The sequence below is a fragment of the Pelodiscus sinensis genome, chromosome 1 (genome assembly GCF_052426305.1).
Source record: "Pelodiscus sinensis isolate ZL-2025 chromosome 1, ASM5242630v1, whole genome shotgun sequence".
NCBI classification, from domain to species: Eukaryota; Metazoa; Chordata; order Testudines; family Trionychidae; genus Pelodiscus; species Pelodiscus sinensis.
The window spans coordinates 242,852,407-242,874,997 of record NC_143052.1 but is presented as its reverse complement, the minus strand read 5'-3'; the positions used below and the strand labels follow the sequence as shown (position 1 = coordinate 242,874,997).

Sequence of the window (22,591 nt, the reverse complement as noted above, 5' to 3'; positions counted from 1 at the left end):
AGGTTTATAGGGATAAACCTAGACTCACGCATGGCAAGAGCTTACTTACCGCAAGAAAGATTTCAGGCAATCAAGGATCTTGTCACTATACTCACTGGCAACATGACCAGATCGGTACACAATTGCCTTCGTCTCCTCGGGCACATGGCAGCGGCCACAGCAGTAGTTCCTCATGCACGCCTCCACTTGAGGAGCCTTCAGCATTGGCTATCCACGGTTTACGTCCCCGTGAGGCACGACATTCAGAAGCTAGTGTGGTTACCTCCACATGTTCAGAGATCGCTGCAGTGGTGGACAGAAGCGAGAAACCTTCTCACGGGAGTTCCATTCCATCGACAGCAACCAACAGTGCAGATAACATCGGATGCCTCGCTCATAGGCTGGGGAGCCCATATGGACAACGAGCGAATACAGGGCAAATGGTCGCTCAACGAGAGACGTCTGCATATAAATCTGTTGGAACTTCGAGCAATCTTCTACGCATGCAAACACTTTCTTCCCCAGATCAGAGGGCTTACAGTAAGGATACTGACAGACAACGTAGCGGCGATGTATTATGTCAACAGACAAGGGGGAGCACGATCACGTTCCCTATGCGCCGAAGCAGTGCGGTGCTGGAATTGGTGCATACAGAACAACGTAAGCATAACAGCATCGTACTTACCTGGCACCGCCAATGTGATTGCAGACTCCCTCAGCAGACAGTTTCCCACGGATCACGAGTGGGAAGTAAGGACAGACATTCTATCTGCCATATTCCAGAGATGGGGTACTCCACTGGTAGACCTATTTGCAACATACGACAACAAGAAATGTCACCTATATTGCTCGAGAGCGGGGCTCGGCAAGAGCTCTCTCGGCGATGCGTTTCTGATCAGGTGGAAGAAAGCACTTCTGTATGCGTTTCCTCCCACGCCGCTTATCTCCAGAACACTAGAGAAAATCAGGTTAGAGGCAGCAACGGTCATTTTCCTAGCTCCAGCATGGCCCAGACAAGCCTGGTTTCCATTCTTACACAGGATGTCAATTCAACCACCTTACCTTCTTCCTCTCCATCAGGATCTCCTCACTCAGGAAGGGGGGACACTGTTACACCCCAGGCTGCAGTCGCTGCATCTGACGGCGTGGCTTCTTACTGGTTGAAAGGAGATGAAAATCTATGCTCCGGAGAGGTCAAGACAGTACTTCTTCATAGTAGAAAACAGTCTACACGGAATACCTACCTGGCAAAGTGGCGGAGATTTTCTGACTGGTGCATTCAGAACAATATACACCCCCTATCGTCTCCTCTACAGAACGTTTTGGACTACATCCTTGATTTACGAGAGTCAGGTCTTACGCTTTCGTCTTTAAGAGTGCACTTGGCAGCCATCAGTGCTTTTCATCAACCAGTAGGGGGTTCTGCGCTCTTCTCTCACGCAATTACAAAAAGGTTCTTGAAGGGACTTCAAAACTTATATCCGCCACGAAGCGCGCCCTCTCCTTCCTGGAATCTCGATTTAGTGCTGGATACCATTATGCACCCACCTTTCGAACCCTTGGCATCGGTTTCGCTACATATTTTAACGATGAAAACAATCTTCCTGCTTGCAATTACATCGGCGAGACGGGTAGGGGAATTGGGGGCGCTGATGGTAAGCCCCCCCTTCACTGTTTTTTCCAAGGACACAGTAACGCTCCGATTACATCCGGACTTTATCCCCAAAGTTTGTTCTTCTTTCCATATCAATGAACCTATCGTTCTTCCGACCTTTTATCCCAAGCCTCATTCCTCCAGTAGAGACGCTCTGTTCCACACACTTGACGTCCGACGTGCACTGTCGTTCTACATAGACAGAACGCGCCAGTGGAGACGAACCGACAGGTTGTTGGTATCTTTGGCACCTAGATCGAAAGGCAAGGCACTTTCCACTCAACGCATTGCAAAATTAATCACACTCTGTATTATGGAATGTCATTCAATTAGAAACAAACCTCTTCCTTCATTACCTCGGGCTCACTCCACGAGAGCTGTAGCGACTTCCACTGCATTTGCAAGGGGAGTTCCCCTGGCGGATATTTGCCGTGCGGCTACTTGGGCTTCTAGTATAACTTTCGCACGGCATTATGCCATAACGAAGAGGTGGGCTTCAGACGCTGCAGTAGCCTCTGCGGTACTGTCCACGGTAGAAAATAATTGACCCGGAGCGCGTTCTGGGTTACTGCTTTGTACTCACCTGGAGTGGAGCACCCACGGGGACCACTCGAAGAAGAAGAAGAAGTTACTCACCCTGTGTAGTAACGATGGTTCTTCGAGATGTGTCCCCGTGGGTGCTCCACGCCCCACCCTCCTCCCCGCTCCGGGTCTCTCTGCTTTGTCTTTCAGGGACCGAGCGGTGAGAGGAACTGACAAGGGGGGGGCCGGACCGTTGCAAAGGCGCGAACGCCGCGCGCTCCGCTCGCGCATGCGCGGTCCGGCCCAACTACGGCTATGGAAAACTTCCGATCAGCGGCGCCGGGACGGGACCCGACACCTGGAGTGGAGCACCCACGGGGACACATCTCGAAGAACCATCGTTACTACACAGGGTGAGTAACTTCTTCTTATGAAGCAAGCAATGCTGTTTTTCCACAATTTCTGCCTGCGCACGTCGGTGGAAGCATTCTATGCATAGGTCCAGACTGTCATTTCAACCCTCAGGAGGAGTCCATGTGGAGTTCTTCTTCTTTTGCTATTGGTGGGAGGGTATCTGTGTGTCAGTGCGCTGTTCAGTGTTGTGTTGAAAGTATTCTTTGAGTCGGAGACGGTGAAAGTAGGCTTCCAGATCTCCACAGATCTGTATCATGTTTGTGGGGATGGTGGGGCAAAAAGAGGGTCCCCGAGATAGGACAGACTCTTCTGCCAGGCTAAATGTGTAGTTGGATAGACTGACGATATTGCTGGATGGGATTTTAGACAGCTTACAATCCTTTTTCCTCTGTAGAGAAATGAAGTGTATAACTATCTCAGACCTGTTAGAGGGCTCCCCAGAACAGACTAGCTCTGTTAACTCCCAGGATACAATCTTCCATTCAGAGGACTAGCACTCAGGCTATAGTTTTTCAAAAACAAAAATAGCCTTTATTTAATGCAGTAGTTACTAATACAAAAACTCTATAATAGACTTTAGGAAAACACAGCATATTGAAAACATGCATTGAAGAAATAAACCAATGATTTTTTAACAAAGGCATAAAATCCTAGAGATACACATTAAAGTACACAAAATTGCAATATCGTACAATTTGGAAACAGTTTTAAATTATTTGTTCCCTGTCTGATGGCCAATCACATACAAAGATGCTGACAGCAAGTTCTTAAATAGTAACACTCTACATAAAACAGTAAAACATACATAATCATCCAGCTTTTTTGCATGCCCTATACACACATTTACATATTACATTATATATTTATCAGAATCATGCTTGCTTCTTTAATGTCTTCCGTTCTCTCTGACTGTTCTTTCTGCACTGTCAAAATGGTATTGGTATTGCTGCTGTTCTCCCACCACTTATTTGCTTCTTAAGCAATTTATCACTTTTAGTGGACTTCTTTCTCTCCTATTTCTGTCCACTCCAACACTTTCTTCCCATACACACACCAGTACTTTTCTACTTTCACAGACAAATTAAAGCCTGTCAGCTCCCTGCCTTGCATGGTGATTTTGATTTGTTCTGATCGGTTCGTTGTTCAATCCCTGTCTTTATCAGCCAATCAACTTTAAGCCCTCTTGCTGTCAGTCAAAACTGGACATGATTGATAACCTGTGCTTTAAAGATGGACCTGTTTGAAAAGCTTGCTTCTGCCTTGCTGACCTCTTTTGGAATGACCTTTTTGTTATCCCAGCCTGCCTTCTTGCTATTGGCTAAATCATTCTAAGGCCTCCATTTTGGTTTTCACAGCCTTGGTTGCAATTGCCATCTTGTTTTCCCTAGCAGGAACTGCTTGAAACTATCTTTATTAACTATATAAATCCTTATATGCACCTTAACATTATGTTTCTCTGTTGCCAGTCCAATTTTATTAATTTACATAAAACCCAAATCTTAATCTTTCTCTGCTTCAGTTAATGGTGACACATCAGCACTATTGATTCTGGACAGCGCCTTAATGCTGATCAGTGTTTGCAGCACACAAGTAGCTGGAAAATCCTGTGTATCACCTCTATAGAAGAGGCTTCCCAAGTAGTGAAGATGTCTTGCAGAAAACTGGACTTCAGAGACCACTCATGACTCGAGTTAAAATTCCTGCTGCGGTGGTCCATGAGATGGTTCTGGGCTCCAGGGAAGTGATCTGCTACCAGAGCAATAATCTCCTTGTTGCAGAACTGATACACTCTGATTGCCTATTTGCAAAGCACTCTGGAGTGTGCTGAGCTCAGCATTGGCTTCACTTCCAAGGTTCAGCTGCCCATCCAGGTGGTGAGAATGCCATAGTCCTGGCAAATTCCTTGACCAACATGGAGCTGGGGATATAAAGGCAAAAGAGATCTGCCACCTTTATAATATGCCACCAATGTGGAAACATGCACTGCTACATTTACCCTTGTTCATACCAGATCCAATGAATGTTCTGTGACCGGAACTGGAGTCAATGGTATGGGGTCTCTCATGCCCCTGAAAAGGTTTGGGGAGCAGTGGGAAGGATCTGCTCCTTTCAGTGTGCTGGGGGCAATAGCCTTACCCATCTTGGAAGAGGAAGAAGAGTCTCTGTAAAACCTGGAATGGTATTGATTAGTTTTTATGCCTTGTCCTTGGCACACCCAAGGGGCAGTAGTGTCACCTCTTCAGTGATAGGCCAGTCCCAGAGTGCAAACCAGTACCACTCACCGAGACTGAGTGCAGCTTCTAATCCTCCGCAAGGTCTTGGTACTGAGACAGACTTCCTGGCCTGCTTGAGATTATGTCTCACTACCTGAGTCCATTTTGTAAACAAATGCCTCTTTGTTATGAGCCTTGCCTAAATAGGGAAGCACCATTAGGGATTGCATACCTCCATCCCCGACACACAACTTCTAGACCCTGGTGAGCACATTACCTGGGAAAACAATAAGGCTATCTAGCACTATTATTAAGGGTACTAGCTAACAATGTATAATTAGTACAATTAAGTAAAAAAAAAAACCAAGGCATTGTGAAGTTAACCACATAGCGTTCTGGCTCCAGCTATGGTTAGTAAGGAGAAATTCAGCAAGGGCAGAGGTACATCATTTTAACTGGGAGAGGGGTTATGGCCACAAGTGCACACCTGCTGACTGCAACAGGTGGCAAAAATTATTCAGCTCCAGTGGTGCTGGGCATGCACGGACCTAAATACCAGGGGTGGGCAAAAATTTTTGATGGGTGGTTGCATTCCAAGATTTAGGTAAGCGGTCAATGGCTGCACTTTTCTGTGGAGGGGGTGTGAGGTAAGGGATAGAGGGTGGATAGAGAAAGGAGCTTGGGGAAAGGGACTGTTGTGCAGCAGGGGTTGCAGAATCAAGGAGGTGGGAATGGGTGTGGGACAGGATTCTTGGACAATGGGGTGTACAAGGTCTGGGAGGGAGCTGTGACCTTGGTGAAGAGAGGTGCAGAGGGTTTGTATGGTGACCTGAGACAGAAGGGTGTGGTGGCTTGGGGCAGGGAGACAGGATGTGGGAAGAGGTGAGATGCCAGATACAGGCTTTGACGGGAGGCGCTAACCTAGGTGGCTCTGAGCAAGCAGTTCAGTGAAACCCTCAGGCAGGCTCCTTGCCTGCCGCAGTCCCAGATCAAGACTCCACGTGCCTCTCGACCCTGAGGAGGGGGAAGACATTATGCACTTCCCCACCACCAGCACAATCATCGCAGGTCTTGTTGGCCAAAAAGGCACATGGAGCAATCGGCTGCTTTGAGCGACCTGAGACTGTGGCAGATAGGGAGCTTGCCTGAGGGTCCCAGGAGGGCAGGCCATGGGCCAGATCCAAAGGCCTGGTGGGCCTAATCCAGCCCACAGGCCATATCTGTGGAATACACAGCTGCCTCATGTTTCAAAAAATTACAGTTACGGTAAGTAAAAGTCTCTTTCAGAAATTGAAAATCAATTAATAAATGCTCTCTAATCAGGAGATTCACAAATCACCTTCAAACCGTTTTCACCTTTGTTACATACAAACTTAAAACTGACTCGCTGTTATCGCTGTTATAACTGATGTCTTCAATGCTGGCTTATGAAAGTGAAGTTTGCAAAAAGTTTAATATGTTTCAATAACCCACATTTTCAGGCTTTATTATATAACATTTAATGAACTTGCCAGATGGTTTAACAAAAAATACTGAATACCACCCCCCACAAAAAAAAACACTGGGAAAAAATTCTGTTGAGGGGAAAAAAAAAGAAAAAGGCACTGCGTCTTTAAATGCCCTACGCTCCTCACCAGAAGCAGCAGGGAAAAATTGTCCCCACTGGGCTTCCCGTGTTCCTTACTCCCCCACCCTCGCCAGACGCTACAGGGGAAAATTGTCCCCGCTGGGCTTCTGTCCGAGGGAAACAGGAAATACCAGACATTTCATATGTCCGGTATTTTCTGTTGTTTTTTTTTACCAGACGGGGGACCTGAATACCGAACTGTCTGGGTGAAAACCGGACACCTGGCAACTCTAGTCTCAGTTTTGGAAGTAGCCAAACATGTAAGCTGAAATTTCTTAAAGAAAGGTAGACTCCCAAAATGGAAAATTTCAACTTGAACTGTTAACATTTCATTAAGAGCTTGTTTATAGAATGTAGAGCCTTCACAGACAATTTAAAAAAAATAATCTTCAACTTACTGTATTTTTGCACATTTTTAGAAGTGAGATGCAGTTTCTGTGCATACTAAGTTTCAGATTGTCATAAATACATATTTTTAACATTTTTTACAAATATTTCTCAAGTTGTATGTGCTTATGTGCATGTGTTTATGTATAAAATAAATTAATAACAGGCATTGATACTAAGTACCTTTCCTCTTACAGATTCGTTGGTCGAATAAATGTTTACCATGACAGCAATGAACCTATTGTAAGGTAAATGAGAGAGAGGAATTATTTAACATGTAATATGTAGGTTTCTTTTATATCTGAATATGGGGATCTTGAGGGAAAAGTATGGTGTTTTGGTTTTTCTGTAGGAATTTATTTTAAAAGTTTACAAAATTCACTTTTGTGTATAGTCAATATTTTATGCTTCCTCTATTCAATAAGCTTTTTATGTTACATTTTCTTTTGAATATTAGGTTTGTAATCTGATTTGATAGCACTTAGTGGTTGTCTGTATTAGACGTCTGAATGTAAGCTTAATAATTGATTTAGAGTATTTTTATAGTGTTGTTTACAATCCCTAATTGTTTTGCATGCACGATTTATAGATATTTCAGATATTGTTTACTCAAATAGCTTCATTTTATTCTATTTGTATTGCTCTACGTAGGTTCTTGTGCTGCCCTTCTCCCTGTAGGATCTCAGCAGTTTCTAAGAGTACATTAAGCAACATGACTACCATCTGTCACATGCAGTTAATTCTTTCTCATCTTCTCTGCAGGGGAAGAATTGTGTGTGCAGTATATTGTTTTTTGTTTACATAGAGTTTTGATAGGCTTAGTTATTTCTTTTTAATATAGATATTGCTTTGTTAAAGAAGGCAAGGTGAAAGAAATGCAGCTTGCACATGGAATAGAATGTGATGGTACTGAGTTCATTCCTCAGTCTGTCTCCTGCAAGATGAGCTACACCCATACAATAGAAAGTTCCATTCTGCCTCAGGAGTAGAGTTGTCAACAATGGCCTATGTCTAAGGAATTTTTAGGTATATGGGGCCTAGACCATTGAGTGACTTGAAGATCAGGACCTCAACCTTAAACGTGATTCATTATTCTGAGGAACCCCAGAGAACAGGAGTCATATGCTTTTGTCCTTCATACTATCAGTACATTGCACTTCTGGGGCTTTGATCTTACCTCATAGACAGAGGCTGTCAAAATCAACAAGACTTCACACAGGCAGGAGTTTGCAGGCTAGGAGTCTCACATTGCACATAACACTGGGAAGTCACAAACTTAGTGTTTCCTATAACAACAAAGCTTCTTAAAATAATGAAAAATTTGAGAGAGAGAAAGATATGTATCTCAGGCCAATGTAACTTCCCTATGGTTTGGGGACAGGAGTACTTTCCAAAATGCAGTTAGTATGGCTGTCTCACTGTAGTCAAGCCAAGTGACTGTTCTGGACTCAACTGCTGGCAACTGCTGGAAGATTCAAGGTGCAGGCTCCACTTTCCTACTTTATGCAGGAGCTTCCCTGGCCTAAGAGAGGGACAGTTCTGAGAGGGGTAGAGAAAATGGAGAAGGAAAAAAAACATGGAGCTACATATTTGTACTGCCTGTTCATGTATACTACTGCAGTTTGGATGATATTTGCATTATGTAGCCCTTGGGGGGGGGGGGGCACTGCGCTAAACACTGCATATAAGATTGAGAGGCTGTCCTTGCCCTAAAGTAGTTTATAATCTAAATAGACAAAAAAGGGTAGGAAAATAGTAATTATATGCAAGCAAAGTGAGCTGAATTTTCATTTGCAAATAGCAAGCAAAGTCCATGGCTTTATTATGTGTGTGGAGGGGGGGGGGGTAGCTAAATGGGAGATGGACAGTGGATATCAAAGGAAGGAATTGAGAACAGAAAGAATGGAAGGGGGTAGAGCTAAACTGAGGAGAAGAGATTAAGTAAAGGGATTGAAGCAAATAGACAGCTCTGAGGGGAAGGGAGAGGGGAAGAGAATGTCCAGTCTAACATCTGTAGAAAGTAGCCAGCAGTGCCTGAAGGAGCTATCTCTGAGTTTGCTTAAGGGTGACTTTGGTTGGCTCCACCAAAAGTTTTTCCTTTTCCTCAATCCCACAGATAGGGCCTGACCAGCAAGGAGACAGGATGCGCTAGAAAAAGGACTTCAGGTCACATAGGATAACCCAAAACTCCAGCATGTTGGTTCAGAGACTACTAATAATTTCCTAGATTCAAGAGAAGTCTAAGAGGCAGGTATCCCCACAAGATTGAGGGAAGTGCAGTGCGTACCTCTCACCCATGGTTTGCAGAGAGGAGGAAGCATCACATTGGACTGACTTTTTAACAGAGTTGCGGGGAGGGGATGAAAAAGCCAATGCCCCTGAAGGAGCAGGAAGCTCTGAAGATTATGAAAGTGGAAATGAGCTCAGAGTGGTGGGGAAGGCCAGGGTCTGCCTTGGAATCTATGCTGTTTGAAGGGCCTATCCTCCAAAGCAAGCAAAAGGTAAAATGGGGTCATAAGTGGAGGACAAGCCTGGTCTTAAGGCACTGTAGTGTACTGAAGTGCCTTTGTAAAAATCGCATTGCGGGGTTTTATAATTCACTGTCTCATTGATTTGCATTTCCAGTTTGCTCAAGTTACAATAGTTTGTTTTTCTACCTGAAATAGGCTTCTCAGATACAGTTGTGCAATCCTGTTTTCAGATGTGATCAGTTAGACCTGTGCAAGCACTTACATCTAATGGGGCACACAGGTATCCTGAGGGAACCAGAACACCTTGACAAGCTAAGCAGAGAGGAACAGGAAGAGCTGGAATAGCAGGAGTTTTCCTCATCCAGTGGGCTCATTACTCCAGAGAATTGCCACACCTGCAGTCACATACTGATGTTAATCAGAGGGCTTAATAGGAGGCACTCTGAGAATGCAAAGCCCTGGGTGGCCCCTTGGTTACTGGCTCCCTGCAAATAGCCACAAAAGAAAAAGTTTGATCCTGTTGCTTTTGTTATTTTTGGGTTGAGACCTGGACATAAGCATATATAGGAGGTAGATCCTCTTTCCCTCTGTAGTGAGGGCCTTGATAGGGCAGACAGGAGGAAGAAGTGGGCAAAATGGAGCTTACATTCGACCTATAAACTGATTGATGGAAAATGAACTAGAACTGCTATCTGAGACCAACCATGCTTCTCCAAATCCAAGCACCTAGCCATGAGGGATGGTGATTGAGCTGATCTATTATATTGTAGATTTCTCAGAGAAAATTGCTGAGTGCCCTTTGTGAGCAGAAACTGGAAGTAATCAGCAATGACAGCATTTTCTTAGATTAGTGCATCTTAATTTGCTGAATATTGGAGATTGGGGGTTGTGAGGGAATGAAGAGAAGAGGGCCTGGTATTGCAGGGGTTAAACAAAGCATTTTGGTCCAGCTAACCCCTCCCTGCTTTATCTGCAGCCAATTCCAGGCCTGGAGGGAGGATAAAAGGAAGGAGCCTGGCTCAGATAGGGCCTGACCAGCAAGGAGACAGGAGGGTGGTTCTGCTGTCTGCAGGACCTGAACCCAAGCCTGTCTACTTGTACAGCTACCAGAGACTGTAAGCCTCCACCTCACGCCCTCTGGGACAAAGGAGGGGGAACCTGTTAGAAACCCTCACTAAGAGGGTGGACTCTTGGGGCCAAGCTCCAAACTGAAGGACTGTACTAATATAGTGGGTCGGAGTTCCTTGGCCTGGGGCGCCAGTGGCAGTGGTCTACACCCCTTTCCTGACAGTTAATTCCGGGACCTAATCACTAGGTCACCCTGCTGCCCAGGAGACTTGGTCACAGGGATGAACTGTTATGATGCTGTTTTCAGTGCATCTTCACAGCATTTTATAGGCAAGCTTCAAAAAGATTCCTGCACTGGTAATATTTCTCTTTTCAATATAGTTCATGGCTAAAACTCTAAGCAACTGTTCGCTTTGCTTTCAGACATGCAATAAAATCAAGGCTACCAGTAAAAATACTATAGGTGAAATATTGTATTTTATGTCTCATAACCAAAGCTCATAGCTTTGTTTCATAGCCAAACTGTGAAAAGCTTGTCCTTGCATCGTATGTGTTGCTCTTCTTGTGGTATGTTCTTGGATGGCAAAATCTGGTGCATGGACGGTTGAGAGTCCTGCCTCTTCTATTTGGATAGTGATCATCTATTCATAGCTGTCTGCTTTCAGCTGTCACTACTGGCAGGTTGTTTTATTTGCTGCTGATGCTTTTTTGGCTAGTTGGTTTTCCAACCTTTGCTACATGTAAACCCTCCTTTGGGATGACATCTGCTATCTCTATGATCTTTTGCTAGTTAGGGTGGAAGAAGGAGGATATATGACATTAGTAATACTGTTCGTTATAGTCTTCTCCCATTCTACATCGTTCCCACCTCCCCCTCGGGCTCTTGAGGGGTAGATTGGGGTTTATATACTGACTAGGTTTGACAGATATTTTCCTCCTATTTCCTGATTTTGGTATCATCTGAATGCTGTCCAGAAGACTTATGCCAGCTAGGGTAGGAGAAAAGAGAAATGATGAATAAGATTACCAGAAATAACCTTCCCATATACAAATGGTACAGACACCACTGTTAACAGAAGTACCTGATAGTGTCATGAAATGTCTACAAGTGATCAGGTCAGGTCCAGGCTTTACATCTAAAACCTAGCACCTTTTAGCACAGTTCTTAAGTACTCTTGCAGTTCAGTGTTGACTCAAATTAAAACTTCCTTCATCATTGGTTTCCGTGAAGGACTAAGCAAAATAAGTCTTTAAATTCAACAAGATAAAATAGTTTTAAATTATTTGCTGATATTTCGTGTGCAGATTCCCAGCATGCATTATAAAAATACTTGCTTCTCTTAAGATATTTGAAGTATATCAAATCTTCGGATGACTTAAGCATTCTTATAACAGTCTGAGGCTAAAAACTCTTTTGTTCAATCAAATTTTTTGCAGCTATGGGAGGGAAAAAGAGCTTGAAAGCAGCAGTCTTTATAAGTAAAGTTTCCCATCGTAATCAGGGAACAAAAATAGACTACAATTTTCAGAAGTGAGAAATAAATCAAAATAAATTGATTACAATATGGCATGTATATCTTGGACAGTACCATTCAAACAAACTCCATAATGCATTTTTTTCAGTTATCTTTGTGTATTGAGATTTATGGTCCAAATTCAATCTGAAATCAGCACTAGCTGCTGGATTGTCAAGACTTCTGTAAATCAGCTTACTTTATTAGGTGTTTATGAATTTTTAAGAGCTTAACTTTAGCAATTCATATATCTAAAAATCTTGACCATAAATATTTAGTAAAAAATCCCAAATGAAAACAGCAAATGTTGTTTGCTTGTTAATTGTGGACTTTCACTTAAACAAATTAGCGATACATTATTTTCTTAAGCTATGTCTGTTATGTTTCTGTGACTTTTTCATAACAATCTGTTTTCTCTTTCTGAACACTTACCATATTTTTTATCATTCTTATCTTTTGTAGGCCTTTAGGATCTGAAAATCTGCTTCTTAGAGGAGCTACTTTAAAGAACACAGAGAGAATCTTTGGTAAATATTTGAATTAATAAATTCTGAAAATGCATTCTCAGTTAAAATGTAAACATTAAATCAAGTTGAAATCTATAGTTATAATTACTTGGGCATAAATTTTCCCTTGCATTGCCTGAACTACATCTGCACCACAGAGTGCAACTTAGTCATAACAACTGAGACAATCACAATTGACATACAAGAGCAGCGACACCCTTTGTTTCTTATAGTAATCTCTGAGTATTCGCTATCAATAATAGACATTGGAAGGAAATTACTCCTAAATTCTGCATGTAAATGTGTAGCTTTGATTCATAAAGTTGATGGTTCGCTGTGGATGTGACAGCCTATCACTGTGTGCTCAAAAGCCCAATCGTGTTATCAGTTAATGAACCACTGGAAAATGTTCAGTCTCTGTTGCTAAATCACTAGGTCAGGAGAATTGTTACCCCAACCTAATCTACGTAGTGCTGACCAACATTTTCTCTTAAAACAGCTATTCAACAGAGAATTAGATTTTCATCTCAATTTGTTTTACCTTCTATAAAGTTTCTGCTTTCTGCTGAAAATTTCAGTTTTATGTTTATAAACCAATCACCAAAAAAACTGGAAAAAAATGGAATATGGAAGTTGTAGTTTTTCGAGGAGTGTCCCTGTAGGGCTCCACTGTAGGTGTCAGTGTTCCCTCTAAGCTGCACAGCAGCACAACTTCACAGGTGATAAATCAGCTTCACACAGTCAACTCTATGCATGGAACTCTGAGCCTCTGATTGGGCAGGGCTGATTAATCACCTGTAAAGCTGTGCTGCCACTCAGCTTACAGGGAACACTGGTAGGTGTCTCGGCACCCCTGGGCTTATATTTGGATCTTTTTAGCAGCCGACACTGGATGCCGACACTGCATGTGTGGTGCCGTCTCGCGCTATAGCAAGCATGCAGACAGGCATGCATCTTCAGCTGTCCCTCAGTTCCTTCTCAGCCGCATCAGGCTTGGTTGGAACCCAGCAGCAATCCTGTTCACTTCTTCAGATAAGATTGTTGTGAGCATAGTTTATCTATATAGCATTTCCTTTAGAGTTATTTGGGTATCTTCCCTTCCTATTTCCTTAAAAAGAAAAGAAAATTCGATCTCTTTCTAACCCCTTTCCCTCTATTTAGCCCTACAGTCATGCCAAGCTTTAAAAGATGCCTTAATTGCAGGCTGTCCATCCCTGCTTTGGCTGGACATGCTCAATGTATTCGGTGCCTGGGGAAGGATCAATCCTCCTAGAATTGTCACCATTGCAAAAAGCTCTCCTCCGGGTCTCTTAAGGCCAGAGATCTGCAGCTAAAATTTCTCATGATGGAGAAGACCATCAGGCCAGCCTCAAAATCAGAGTCACAAGTCATTCCACCGCAGACTTCTCCTACCTGCAATTTTGGACCGAAGGATAATAGTACCGCTTCAAGATGTTTCAGCTAAGATGACTTCAAAGAGGAAGCAAACATCATCTCCAAGTACTGAGAGGCTAACTAAAAAGGTATCCCCACAATAAAAGTCATCCTTGGTACTGTTGGCACTGGCTTTTGGAGATTGGCAGGTTCCGGGCATGTCCAGTGCGGACAAGTCCCAAGCAGCAGTGCCAGCTAAGAAAGCATGCCTTGCAGTCTCCTCTTGAAAACCTAAAAAGACCGCTCCTTCACTGTCGGCACTGAAAACATCAGCACTGAAACCAGTACAGCAGACTAGTACTGCGGGCCACTCAGACCCACCAGTACAGTCCCCAACGAAAACGGTACTGGAGTCACGCACAGAGACGTTGACGCTGTTGGTACTAGCAACAGCACGGACAGACACCAACATGTACCAAAACTATGCCAGCACCCTCGGTACCAGTATTCTCCATGCTGCGCCCCTTGACCACATAGGAAGATCTGGCAGTTACATCGGTCCTGGTAACCCCTCTCTTCGTACTGATGCCACTCCGGTGTTTGCGGGGCTGAGCCAGCTTGTCACCGCCTCTAACTCTGCTCCACCTTTCTCAAGTGAGGATGAGGAGATTTCCTTCCCTCCACTATCAATACCAGGTTCTTCCCTTCAGCCCCAAGAGTTTTTGCAAAGATCCTGGCAGTAGCAGTAGCATATCTAAGAAGTGCAGGTGTGATAATCTTCACATATTTGAATGACTGCCTCAGAGAGTTCCCCAAGCCTCACCTAGCAACAGAATTCACAACACGAACTATCAACCTGTTCAACACTCTGGGTTTGCAAATAAACATACGCAAGTCTTATCTAACTCCCATGCAGGAATTGGAATTCATAGGGGCAACACTAGTTTGTGCATGAGCACAAGCCAGGCTACTGTATCAACAGTTCCAAACATTAGCAATATTGGTGAAAATTGTTATCAACAGCCCTACCATGTCCACCAAACAATGCCTCCAACTGCTAGTCCATGTGTCATCTACAACTTACGTGATTCTGTTTGCCCATTTGGATATGAGTTGCCTGCAAACATGGTTGTGCATTTGTTTTTGACTGCACAAGCATTGTCTACACAAAATCTTGAGTGGTCCAAAAAGGGTAAGAGAGTCCCTACTTTGGTGATTACAGCCTCACAACCTTTGCACAAGAGTGCCATTTCAATGGACCCCTTCTTCCATCACAGTAACAACAAACTTTTCTGTAAAAGGATGGGATGTGCATCTGGAGGACCACAAGATTCAGGAAAGATGGATTCCACCAGAGTCAGTGCTCCACATCCACATTCTGGAGCTTTGCGCGGTCAGACATGCATGCGAACATTTCCTCCCTCTCATTCACAACAAAACAGTAAAATCCTTATGGACAACACAGCATGCATGTTTTATATAAAATGTCAAGGTGCCAGGACTTATCATCTATGCAAAGAGGCCATGGCACTGTGGCACTGGTGCGTTGAGCATCACGTGAATATTTCGGTAGTCTGTCTTCCAGGATTGCAAAATGTCACGGCAGAAGCATTCTTCAGAAGTACAAGTAGGAGATCCACCCTCAGATTTTGCATACCACATTTCAAAGGTGGAGCTTTCCAGAACTAGATTTGTTCTCCACATGTCACAATTCAAAATGCCCCAGGTGATTCTCCAGGGTGGGCCTAGGCAGGAACTCCTTAGGGGATTGCTGGACAGGCAGATTCATATATGCCTTTTCTCCCATACCAGAAAAAAAGCAGGACAGGGCTTAAGTGATCTTAATAGCACCTACATGGCCCAGAGAACCCTGGTTCCCTTACCAGTGACAGATGGCTATAGCTCCTCCACTTTGTCTTCCATAAGTCCTGAACATCCTCTCATAGGACTCAGGCTGAATCCTGCACCCACATGTCCAGAGTTTGCATCTTAAAACCTGTCTCCTTCAGGGCTAGGTACATCAAAATCTACCTATTCGGAAAAAGTCCAACAGTTAATCATTGACAGCCATAAACCAAACATTAGAAAAACCTGCACTCAAAAATGGCAATGTTTTATTCTATCAACCACAGACAACTCAGTATCACCACGCTCAGTTCCTGTACCAAGATTGTTAGATTACCTGCTTTCCTTAAAGAAACAGGGACCCCAGTCTCCTTAATTAAAGCTCACTTGGCAGTGATATCAAGCAACCACACCCCAAATAGAAGGACATACAGTCTTTGCTTACCCAACTACAAAAGGGTTTTTGAAAGGACTCCCTCTGTTTAGACAAACACTGCCTTCCTGGGACTTAATCCTCGTCCTTACAATGCTGACCGGACATCCCTTTGAACCAATGGCAACTTGTCCACTTTTACATCTTCCAATAAAGGTTGCCTTCCTTGTAGCCATCACCACAGCAAGGAGAATCAGCGAGATCACTGCACTCATGGTTGACTCTCCATTTGCAATATTTTACAAGCTGTGAAGCTTAGGCCTCATGTAAAATTTCTCCCCAAAGTGGTTTCTCCGTTCCATATTAATTACCCAATGTATTTACCTGTCTTCTACCAAAAACCTCATGCACATGCCAACGCCTCTCATCTCCACTCCTTAGACATCCATCACACATTAGTCTTGTACCTAGAAAGAACAAAGCAATGTAGATGTTTTTCTATCAATACCAGAGTGTTCCAAAGATCAAGGCATTTCCAAACAAAGACTCTTCAAATAGTCATCTGCATTAAGATGTGCTACTCGATCAATAAAGTACCACTCCCAGACCAAATAAGGGCTCACTCTACCAGAGCAGTTGCTACCTCTACAGCTTTTCTTAACAATGTTCCTATTGCTGACATTCATAGGGTGCAACATGGGCTTCCGCGCATACCTATCTAGGGAATAACGTTTTGTAAAGGTATGCCTCACAACACACTCAGTTTGGGTTGGCAGTGCTATCTGTCACTCATTCTAAATGTCCAAAACCCCTCCTTCCAAATTCTCGGCACTGCTTTGTAGTCACTTACAGTGGAACACCCACAGGGACACTCCTCGAAGAAGAAAAATAGGTTACTCACCTTGTTCAGTAACTGGTGTTCAAGTTGGATGTCACTGTGGGTGCTCCATGACCCTCTCTCCTCCCCTCTGCTTTGGAGTTTTAACATCTCTCCGCGGTAGAGAAGGAACTGAGGGACAGTTGATGATGTGCACACGCCAGCACATCATTAGGGTGCGAGACGGCACCGTGCATGCACATTGGCAGTCATGGTACTGCTGCTAAAAAGACCCAACTATAAGCACAGAGCACCAATACACTTACAGTGGAGCACCCACAGGGGCACCTGTCTCTCAGAACCCGGTTACTGCACAATGCGAGAAACTGCTTTTTTAGTTGCTTCATGTTCCCATTCTCCTCTATGGGGTGGGCTCCTTGGTCTGGCTACATCTCTCATCATGCACCACCTTCTGTTTTCAAGAGGGGATAATATGACTGGCAAGGAATCTAGAAAATTCAATTTTTTTTACCTTTCTCTCTCCAAAAGAACCCAGCAGGAGATTATTAGAGGAGGGGTGTTGTGGAACTTCTTTATTTGGAATTAAAAACAATGAAATTGGTATAATTAATTTGTATTTTTTATTATTTTAAATTTCATAAGACTGTTTTATAAACTCAGTAAAGATGCATCTCAAGCTCAAGTATTGCTACTTTTTGAGCATTTGCTCTTGACCCTGTTAATAACACACCCAGTGTATGGAACTATCCTAGCACAGAAACATACTGGAGTGTCTTATTTTTAGCAATGAGTTATGACCCTGTACACATTAGATCTGATTTAATATGTACCTTGAACACATTTTTGTTTACAGTTGATTATAATTGCTGTATCTAATTTTCTATTTCTTTACTCTCTGAAGATGTTATTAATGGGGCTGTGCAAAACTGTAGTATTTTCTAAATGAATGAGTAGGTTCTGCTGAAGAGAGCAAAATCTGTGGATTTCTTTTGTGTTTGGATACATCATGTAGTTTAGGCTTGTTTAGAATACTTCTTACAACGTATCATTTAGTTTCTAAAATTGAAGCTGGACAGATAATTTAGAATTAGAATTTGGACTATTCAAAAATATTTTGTCCTGTTGCATTTTGTCCAATAAAAGAATTGTGAAGAATGTTGTGTGGCTTCAAGATGAAAAAATGTGAATTAGAAATGAAATGCAAATGTTGCTGCTTCTAGTGCTAGCCACTATGTGCATTTACTGTTGGTACAGGTATGCTCAATGTGCCTGAGTCTGGAAGATTTTTGCTAGAAGTCCATTGTTCTGCACCAGATAACTAAAAATGGTTTCAAGATTTGTTGAAGTTATCGGTAAGCTCCATATTCTTATGGAGGAAGTTCAGGAAATACTTTACAGACTCTTGGATATATTACGCAGTGCAGGACCTAGCAGAGTGGTGCACTCTATTAACAGTGCCATCCTTGAGCATGACAGGCTTGTGTGGCATGCTCCAGCATCTTTACTCCTCAGAGAGCAGAAAAGAGATACTTTGTCCCAGAAAAGGTGACAGTATTGTTATTCATTCATCCTGCCCCAAACCTTTTGGTGGTTCAGGCCGTCATTGAACAAGTAGGTAACAGCACTCAATGTCTGTCCCCTCAGGTAAAGAAACCAAAAGTTTTTAGACCTCTGTGGAAGAAAGATCTATACGTTCACCAATATGTGATTCCGTGATATGTCAACTATTCAAAAATGTCTAAATTCAGAGATAAATTCCCTTCTGAGAGTAGGGCATAATTTGAGGTCCTTATTGAGCATGGTATATTGATGCCTAAAACAGACTGCAGCTGGCATAGCTGTTGTGGATTCAAGGTCAATGGTAAGCAACTTGTTACAACTGTAATTTCTGAATTTCACCTGAATCAGTATTTTTTATTCAAATGGCCAAGGCATGATGTAATGGTAGAGTATGTAGCTAGCAATGAGATTTTTTTTAATTGAAGTCAGGATTGTATATACTTCTTGATCTTGTGCTGTTCATTAACATTTGCATTCAAAACCTTTGTTAAAACAGTTTTTCTGGTTTCAGGTGTTGCTATATACACCGGCATGGAAACTAAGATGGCATTAAATTATCAGTCAAAATCACAGAAACGATCTGCTGTTGAAAAGTAAAGGTTTTATATTGTCCTTTTATTATTTATTTTGGGATGAGATGAGTATCTTTGGATTTGAAAAATATTCATACACATTTTTGTTTACATTAAAACTTTATTTAACATTGAGTAAAATATGGGTGGTAGAAAGTGACTTAGTAAAAATGGCATCTTTCTGTATCAACATGGACTCCCATTAGATTTTTGTTTCCCATCTTGAATGAATGACTATATTTTAAAAACAATGTCAAACACTTCTTAATGTTAGTTACCTTTTAGAAATCTGCTGTACTTCCCTGTTCCAGAGTACAGTATCTCTTGCTACTTAGCATAGATTCACTGTCAGAATCACCAGATTGTGCTATGTCCCCTTATAATTCCTAATTTTTAGCAATTAATGTTGAGTTCAGTTAGGGTTGCCAGATGGTTTCAACATGAATACCGGACACACTTGACATTCATCACAATCTACATTACATCTTATTTAGAAAATACAGGACATTTATATTTTCCCAATTTGTTTCCCGAACAGAAAGCTCAAATACTGGACTCTCTGGTTCAAAACCGGATACCTGGCAACCCTAAGTTCAATAGACAAAACTCCTTTGAGGTACTTCAGTTTGGACCAGCATACTAAAATACAGCAAAACGGAACCAAACTGTGGAAATACTGTGTTCTACCACTCTGTCTCTGGCAGGCTTTTTGTGTTTCATCTTAAAATGAATGATGTCGTAACACAAGCAAAAAGAATGCTATTGAAAAGGGAGTCTGTTGCTTTCTGAAACTGCCATCTATAAGGGGAGTGGCATCTACTTGGGATGTTATTGGTTGTCTGTTACCAAAGATTCTGGGGATTATCACTGTATATAATCTTTATCCTATTAGATATCCCCAAAGTTTACCCCAGTGTCTGAGTGGCAGCTAGGATGCCATTCCTTAAGACCAGCTGTGGTGATGAGCTTGTGTTCTTCCGTTTTCCTTCACAACTGCTGAGAGTGGTGAAGAAGCTCTTTCTATTATAAAAGGTGTACATTTCAGAGTGTTAAATTATGTCCATCACTGATGTTAATAACAACCTTTTGTTCTGATACTTTGAGATGAGAGTAGGGCCTTATCTACACTAGTGTGGTTTTGCGATTATACTGGTATAATTATACTAGCAAAACTCTTTGGGCATGTCTACACTACGCGGAAGATCATTGCTGCCACTGTCTATCTTCCAGGGTTCAATTTAGCAGGTGTAATATAGACCCGCTAGATCAAAGGGCGCCCCCATCGGTGCCGGGTACTCCTTCTCCTAGGGGAGCGTTTACTCCTATCAACCTCCCACAGTGCAGATAAGATACATCGATTCCAGCTACGTAATTTGATCTTCCCATGTAGTGTAGACCAGGTCTTTAAGTGTGGATGCAGTTATAGCAGTGTAAAAGGGCTTAAACTAGTATAGTTTGTGCTGTTTCAGGGAGCTGGCATAGGCTGTTCTGGTATAAGGATAGTTATGCCAATGTACTTGCATCTACAGTAGTGCTTTTACCCACATAGTGATGCTGGTAAATTGTGTATATAATATTTGTGATCAAGTAATGCTGGTAAACTTAAGAGTTGACCAGACCTTAGTGATATTATTCTCCATTGGAGAAATACTGCAGAGAACTTATTTAGTGTCATAACATACTAATTGAACTTAGGGAGCTTCAGTATAAAGTTTTCATAAACTCTGTACATTTTTATATACTAATGGAAGAGATGTGTCTTTTGTTTGTTTTAGATCAATGAATGTATTCCTTATTGTATACCTCTGTATTCTAATCAGTAAAGCAATAATAAATACTGTCATGAAGTATATCTGGCAGAGTGATCCAGCTCATGACGAACCATGGTATAATGAAAAAACCGAGTCGGAAAGGAAAAGAAATCTGGTATGGAAAATTACTGTGTTTTTATAACACACATATACATCACACATTTTAGTTTTCTCTCAAGGTATTTAAGGGTGATGTACACATTTTCACTGTGGTGTTCTATGTAAAAAAGGGTGGAACATACAGCAACTAGGAAATTGTAAACTTGCAGTTTTTCTTTAGCCCTCCTGAGATTGTTGCAGTTCCATTTTACTGAAATCTGAAAATACATGATTGTGTGACATTATAGATAACAGGAAACCATACTGTTGAAGTGTTTGATGGATTAATATAGAGTTAGGAAAATGTTCTGTTTAAAAAGATATTTTATAAAATTTTAAAAGTATATGATTTTTTTTTCAAATGGCCACCATGTTTTCAAATGGCCACCATGAAAAAGTGTCACTTACCAGATCCACATTGACTGTCTCTAATTGCTAATGATGCTTCGTGGTATGTATAACATGACAAAGGAGTAAAACAAAGTGGCGTAACTTTAAGAAGTTATGAAAAATTGGTTTTTCCAATCTGTTACTTTTATGAATGACTCTTCTAAAATGCTGAGTAGTAGGTGCTGATATACTAAAATATTCTTTATGGAATGAAAGCGCTATGCAGATTTGTTTTTGTTTTGTTTGTTGTTAATTTTAATTATAAGTCTTTGGATAACCTGCTTCCATATGACCCCTAAGTTCAATGGAAGTTTCCTGTAATCTTTTTTGTTTTTTATACATTTTTATTTTATTAATGTTATTTCATGAAAATCTTGTAGGTAGTGTTTTTAAATAGTATATGGATGTTAAAATGTGTGTAATTGATTAACAGTGTAACCTCTGAAAATTTCAGCAGTTACACCTGGGGTAGCAGCCAGCTCCCTGGGAACTGGTGCATGCCTACCACTCTGCTCCTGGGGAGCTGGCTGCTGCCCAATGCTGCTGCTTCTTATTAATTTAAAAATAAAAGTAATTAGCAACTAAGCCAGGGAGATTTGCTTCCCTTTAATTGATAATAGCAATTTTTGTCACTTTAAAATTATCAGTTTTAACATTATCTGAGCACTAGGGATATAGGAATCCAGCTGTTTAAACAGGTAACTGATAAGCAAGCTTAATGGTTACCCAAAAGGCTATATGCAGCTCCCAGTCCAGCTGCAGGTAAACCACTTGCAGGCCCGCACTGCTGTATTAGTTACTTGAAAAATCAGTATTAAGTATGTAGCTTTTAATTTTGGGTCTCGGTTTGAAGCCCTTCCTCTCATGGATTTGGCAACCTTTATTCCCTTACATGTGTGATTTTAGTAATTCTAGCAATCATCATCACTAATGGGAATAAAGTTTGCACAGTTGAGTCTTTTATTTCTAATTGCTTAAAATCCTACTATCTATAAACATCTAAGTGCTAAGATATGCATGTGAATACCTTGCAATTTCATTGAATCAGGGAAGCCCTGTATCTAATATATATGTGAGAGAGTTTGAGCTAGTGAGCGTGTTTATCCATTTGTTCAACTACGCCTCCTAAACAGTAAGAGCTAGGACCACCAAATTTTTTATGCAGTTTCCTTTTATCATAACTTAAATCAAGGTAAGAGTTTGGTTGTGTGGGGGCAGGAGGGCTGAAGCTCCTGCCCCATGCATAGGGGAATGAATAAAAACAGAAAAAGAGACAGAATCACCAAGCAGGCTCCCATCTGGGACTGCCCAGTCCCAAGCCTCTGACTCCCAAGGTGCCCTTTAGGGATGGTGGAGGGGCTGCAGCTCTCCCCC

The 22,591-nt window shown here is 42.1% G+C and overlaps 1 protein-coding gene across 6 annotated transcripts in view; it reads left to right on the top strand.

The window, feature by feature from the left end:
• Positions 1-22,591, top strand: part of ATP11A (ATPase phospholipid transporting 11A) — a 236,011-nt gene that overhangs the window by 160,866 nt on the left and 52,554 nt on the right. For all 6 annotated transcript variants that reach the window (XM_006138951.4, XM_025179410.3, XM_025179411.3 and 3 more), the window contains exons 8-11: positions 6,994-7,044; positions 12,312-12,376; positions 18,857-18,938; positions 20,693-20,843. In XM_006138951.4, the coding sequence (XP_006139013.3) occupies positions 6,994-7,044; positions 12,312-12,376; positions 18,857-18,938; positions 20,693-20,843 (349 nt within the window). The remainder of the gene's footprint in view (positions 1-6,993; positions 7,045-12,311; positions 12,377-18,856; positions 18,939-20,692; positions 20,844-22,591) is intronic.